Raw genomic sequence first — 6,373 nt, forward strand, 5'->3', positions numbered from 1 at the left:
AGGAAATGAGCATCCTGCTTTAATCTGACTAGAGCAAACAATGAAAGACTCAATGAAAGATAAGGAGAGATTACCGCAATATCAAGAAACAGAAGCAGAGTATGAATTTGTGTATGCAGAAGGCGAACAAATGAAAAGTGCTGCAAGGAAACAGAAAACAGACTTTAACAATGATGAGAGGTATGAGCATAGACGCGGCAAACATGAGAAATGCAACACGATAAGTGATGACTCCTGTGCAAAGCTGGCCAACTACAAGCGCCTGAATCAAGTGCAACGTATAGACTCAAATAGAATAGGAGACCTAGTAATAGATGGTCAGCTAACGCATCAATGCACAGACTACAATCTGCAATCACCCCACAGTAATACAGCAGTAAAAGAAACTGCGGAATGGAATTGCAAGAATCTTTCAAAACCAGCTACAAGAAATCCAGTACAAATAGGAAGAGAAATGAAGTGCAGCAGTGCTGATAATAATAATGTCACAAGGGACATTTTTAAAGCAAAAGGATACTACAAAAATGACATGTGTACATACAAGATTCCCTCATGTCAGCAATCCCACATTGACATGAGTATCAGAGATTTGGGAGAGGGGAATATCACCAATATTGTTAAAGCTGATAACGAGAAAGGTGTAATACAAGAAGATGGAAGTACTGAGAGATGTAGTGACAATGATGAGAGAAGAAGCTGTTACAGAAGTCCCATGAGAAATACTGACCACATGAACTCAAGCCTGATGTCAGAAAGCTCTGATTTTTTCACTGAAAGTGACGGTGAAGATGACAGCACTCAAATTAATATGGAGAGTAATGATGATGATAATAGCACTGTCAATGGTGATGATAGTCATGATGGAGGAGAGGGAGATACTGATACAGATAGAGGTAATCAAAGCAAGTTCAAAAGGAAACTCAGAGATAGGAAGCTACAAATCTTCTACACAAACTGTGACTCACTTCTGAACAAACGAAACGAGCTACTTCTTCTTCTTCAATCACATGACGTCGATCTTGTCTTGCTGACAGAAGTGTTCCCCAAGAACCACCAAAACCCCCTTACACATAGAGACTTCATTTTAGAGGGATATGATTTGCACTGCAATCTGGAGGATGGTAATAGAGGAGTTGCAATTTATATCGCAAGAGATCTTTACCACCTTGTCAGTGAATGTGATTTGCAGCACTGTTTCCATGAGTCAGTATGGATCTCAATTACTCTAAGAGGCTCAGACAAACTACTGATTGGATGCATGTACAGAAGCCCATCACTAGACAACCATGAGGAACTGAAACGAGCATTTACACAAGTCACATCAACCAACTCCTCCCATGTCCTAATAGCAGGAGACTTCAACTATCCCAACATTGATTGGAAGCTTGGAAGGGCAAGGTCCCATAATGAACAGGAGTTCATTGAAACTGTCGCTGACTGTTATCTACACCAACACATTGGGGAACATACCAGATACAGAGAAGGCCAACGTTCCAGTATGCTAGATCTGGTTTTCACGAACGAGGACGGCATGATCAACCACATAGACTATGTACCTGGAATTGGAAGAAGTGATCATGTTGGAATCCTCTTTGGCCTTACAGTATACACACCTGACACCCACACCCCTACTCCTCACCTCCAGTTTTACAGAGGGCAGTATGATGATATGTGTAAAGAGCTAGACCAAATCGAGTGGGAATCTGAATTGGAGAATAAAAGTGTAGAGGATGCTTGGGAGTTCTTTTAGTCACCCTGACTGAAAAAATGGAGAAGTTCATACCGAAGTCAAAACCAAAACACCGCAGAAAGAAACAGAGATGGATGACTAGAGAGGCCATGAGGAAACAAAGCCAGAAACATCGAGCTTGGAAAGAGGCACAGAGGACCAAACATCCTGTGGACATCATGAGAGCAAGGAGATTAGCCAAAGAGCTGCAAACTCTGACCAAGCAGTTATGTAGGAATTTTGAGAAAGACCTGGCTATGAATGTGAAATCAAATCCCAAGGCATTCTGGAGGTATACAAATAGCAAACTCAAAACCTCTTGCAGACTAGGTGAACTCAGAACTCCAGACGGTGAACGAATATCAACTGATAAAGGAAAAGCGGATGCATTGAACACCTTCTTCGCCACTACATTCACTGATGAGGATAAAGGGCACATTCCAAAACTCCCACAAAGACACAAAGGAGTGACATTGACATCTATCTCAATCTCTGAAGATGATGTTTATGAAAAGCTTGTCAAGCTGTCGAAGTACAAATGTGCCGGACCTGATGGCATTCACCCTTGCGTTCTAAAAGAAACAGCCGCCTCAGTTTCAGAGCCCCTCTCCATAATCTACAATGCATCATTGAAGGAAGGCAAACTACCAAGTGCATGGAAGGTCAGTCATGTGGTACCTGTCCACAAAAAAGCCAGTAAGATGGATGTTAAGAACTACAGACCAATCAGCTTGACATCAGTACCATGCAAAATTCTGGAGTCACTCATTCGAGATGAGATAGTTGCCCACCTGATGGAAAATGACCTACTTTGTGATGAACAGCATGGCTTCGTTCCCGGACGCTCTTGTGTGACACAGCTCCTGACTGTCATGGAGGCATGGACTGAGATGCTGGATAAAGGAACCCCTATCGATGTGGTATACTTAGACTTCAAGAAAGCTTTCGATAGTGTACCTCACCTTCGCCTTCTATCAAAACTTGAGACATATGGTATATGTGGCCAAATTAAGGAATGGATAGCAGACTTCCTCCAAGGTAGATGCCAAAGAGTTAGAGTCAATGATGAGTTATCTGACTGGACTAAAGTAAGGAGCGGAGTGCCGCAGGGTAGTGTTCTCGGCCCAACAATGTTTGTCTTGTGCATCAATGACCTACCAGATGGACTTCCAGGGTCTGTCAAGATCTATGCTGACGACACTAAACTGTATGGCAAAGCATCCAACAAAGATGATCTGTGCTCAATCCAATCTGACCTTGATGCACTAATGGAATGGAGCAATACATGGCAAATGCACTTCAACACACAAAAGTGCAAAGTACTACACATAGGCCCAGGAAACGTCAAACACATCTATGCCCTTGGAGATGATGTCCTTGAAGCTACATCTGAGGAGAAAGATCTCGGCATCCTCATTGATGACGAGCTAAAGTTCCATAACCATGTGGCATATGCAGTCAAGAAAGCCAACGGAGTACTCTCCTGCATCCGTCGCAGCTTTGAGTGCAGAGACAGGTCCACAATTCCAAAGCTATACAAAGGCCTTGTCAGACCTCTCATAGATTACGGAGATTCCATATGGTACCCTCGCTTCAAGACAGACTCCAAAACCATAGAGAGGGTGCAGAAGAGAGCTACCAAAATGATTTATGACATCCGCAACCGTCCTTACAGTACATAGAGAGACTTCGGGCGCTCAACCTTCCCTCCCTCGAATATCGCAGACGACGAGGCGACATGATTCAGGTTTTCAAAATCATCCATGGACTTGAACGCATCCCAGTTGATACCTTCTTTGAACACTCGACTAGCAACACAAGAGGCCACAGTCTAAAGATCGTAAAACAAAGATGCTCAACGAAGATTAGGCAGGATGCATTCAGCCAACGTGTCATCAATGACTGGAACACACTTCCTGATGAGGTAGTCACTGCTACCACAGTGAATGCCTTTAAAGCCAGACTGGATCGAGTATGGAAGGACAAGCGGTTCTGCTCCCCATATGAGTAGAATACCTGACGCAGAACTGAGCCAGACAAACCTACCAAGAAGACACCCAACTACGAGAAGGAAGAAAATGGAATTGAACTGGAAGCCCGACTGCTGAGAACACAGCATTCTTCCAGAATCTCGGGTAAAGGTAAAGGTAAAGGTAAAGAAACGTTTCCGAAATTTGACCCGTAACTCCAGCGTGGAGATACCCTACTAAAACATACCCAAAATGAAGTAAATATTCATTAAATGTCCAAATAAAGATCATGAGTTAAAAGTCGTTATGTTAATTACCTGTTTCGTGTCAATTTTCTTGTTATTTTTGGAGTATTTTTTGGGGAAAACAATGATATTTATATTCATTTTTTTACAGGTTTCACGGCAAACCGCTGCACAATACAATTCTCGCTACCCTAAATAGGTACGAAAGTCTCGAAATTCGCGAGACGAGGTAATTTTCACTCTCTCGGGTCGTCACTACAACTTCCGTTATAGAGTCCCATCCCGCTGGCGCTAGCGCCTGTGTTCGCTGTGCAGAGTTTTCACGCACGCTAAAATCGATGCCAATCAGTGTAATTTGTACAGATTATAATATGCAAATGAAAGCTTCGGGCAGAATTAGTGACTTTAGCACAAAAGGCCGTTAAACTCTACCGTGAAAGAGAGGGTTGTGATCACGAACGCCTGCACAGGAAGCTGTAATGTCGAAAAGCTATCCCATAATGCAATGCGCGTTTTCAGGATTTTCCCCGGATCTCGGCAGAATCGCTATTTGGGGTAGCGAGAATTACAAGTGCATACCGATGGTAGTTGCGGGAGGGCGCGTGCGGCGCGCGCCTGTGTGAAGTTATCTATCGTAATGTCTCAGATCCTCATTACGGTAGATAACTTTACTTGGGTATGTTTCTTCACGCCCGAGTTACGGGTCAAATTTTGGATTCGTTTCTGAACAAGCGCCACAATCGTCGGGGTAGGACGAAGAATCACCCCCCTTTTCATTTTTTTTCCCATCGAAGACTTCTTCAAATTATAATTTCAAGTTGGCGGATAGATGCCCAGAGAAGTCGAGCAACCTAGTAAGTCAAAATTGTAATTTATACTCCCTTTGCATATTTTGAGATAATGTCGCCCAACCCACTGTTAAAAAGTTTTTTGATGCACCACCCGAAGCTCTGCACCTGTGCACTGACGCCTTCGGCATCGGCGTCGGAGCTTCCCGGAGTTAGTCCCATATTAGACAGAAATAACCATCTGATATGGGTCATTTCTTTAATAAAACTGACATTTGTTGACATTCCCCATAGAGGCGGTCAGTGGAGCCAGATGCAATCTCAGCGGAACCACCGTCGATATCAGAGACTGAAGCTTTCGGTCTAGGCCTAGAGTCTAGTCCCATATCTGCATGAGCGTGTTGGTTTAGAAACTGAAGTTGACGAGGAAAGATTAACCAAAATCAAACTTCTGTGTCATATATCTCATTGAAATTAACCATAATGAATTAGAACTTACCAATGAGAACTTTGCCAAAAGTTTCCTGCCATATTTCTCACGACAAATCTTCGAATAACGCGAATTGAGATCCTTTTCGGCGCCTGTAAGGTTTTTTCACCAAGGTAATAATGGTATATTTGACAAGGCAAATAATTGAAGAAAATTAGATAACAAAAAGGAAAATGATAAGGGGTTAATTCACAGTGGTAAAATTTACACAAGACTATTTAGCTCCATAAAACAACATTTTATGATTTGATTGTGACATTACTAGAATAAGAAGTTGCCAAATACATTTTTTCCCCTCATTTGATATACATTTTAGGCCTATTTCGTGAACCTATGAGATGCATGAACTGTTAATAGTAAATTTATCTAAAATGTGACTTGCCACATATTTTTTTTTTTAAGCAGATACCTTTGTGTGCATGTGCATCATCATATGTGAAGAATGTACCGTATCATGAAGATCACGGTCAAGAAATAAAATAAAAAATCTTCATCGAACATGTATTTCATAGATTTTTTTATTGACTTTAGATCAATGCTGGATTGCAATCATCATTTAATTTGTAAAGTGATTTTAAGCGGTGAGAGAGGCTTGCTAAGACCATGGAAGTACTTTCCATGCTAAGACTTTTTTTTTCTTTTAACTATTATTAAAATTTGCATGAATGTGTGTGTGATTAAATGGATGTGGAGTTATAAAGAGCAAAAAAAGGAATAACAATGTATGTGTCTGTATAATGAGGAGAGTGATTATTAGAATTTGCATGTACATGTGTGTGTGTGATTAAATGGGTGTGAAGTTGAAAGGTATCTAGAGAGAGAAGTAAAAAGGAAATGATACTGTATGTGTCAGAGAGAGATTATATTAAGATATTTATGTATGTGTGTTTGATGAAATGGGAGTGGAGTTATACAATTAGGGAGAGAGCGAATAATGATCGAGGGAGAGATTTTGGGGAAAAGGACTACTATATAGCTAGCAATTCTCTAATTCTTTCCCATCAAAGAACTTGAGATCAACATGACAACTAGGCCTTTAGATTTATTTTCTTGGGCATAATAGGCTGCAAAAAAAAAACCAAAACAGATAGAAATGTCACATTGTGAGAGAGAGGTTCATGGAAAAGCAACACATCCGTGAGGACAGTAAG

At 41.3% G+C, this 6,373-nt stretch overlaps 1 protein-coding gene across 2 annotated transcripts in view; it reads right to left on the minus strand.

Moving 5' to 3' along the window:
- The window catches only part of LOC100891568 (cyclin-C), a 26,333-nt gene extending 20,969 nt beyond the window's left edge, over nucleotides 1–5,364 (minus strand). For both annotated transcript variants that reach the window (XM_030981970.1, XM_030981969.1), the window contains exon 1: nucleotides 5,232–5,364. In XM_030981970.1, the coding sequence (XP_030837830.1) occupies nucleotides 5,232–5,263 (32 nt within the window). In that variant the 5' untranslated portion in view covers nucleotides 5,264–5,364. The remainder of the gene's footprint in view (nucleotides 1–5,231) is intronic.
- Nucleotides 5,365–6,373: the final 1,009 nt, after the last annotated feature.

The sequence above is a fragment of the Strongylocentrotus purpuratus genome, unplaced genomic scaffold (assembly GCF_000002235.5).
Source record: "Strongylocentrotus purpuratus isolate Spur 01 unplaced genomic scaffold, Spur_5.0 spur5_scaffold_12, whole genome shotgun sequence".
In the NCBI taxonomy this organism is placed as follows: domain Eukaryota; kingdom Metazoa; phylum Echinodermata; class Echinoidea; order Camarodonta; family Strongylocentrotidae; genus Strongylocentrotus; species Strongylocentrotus purpuratus.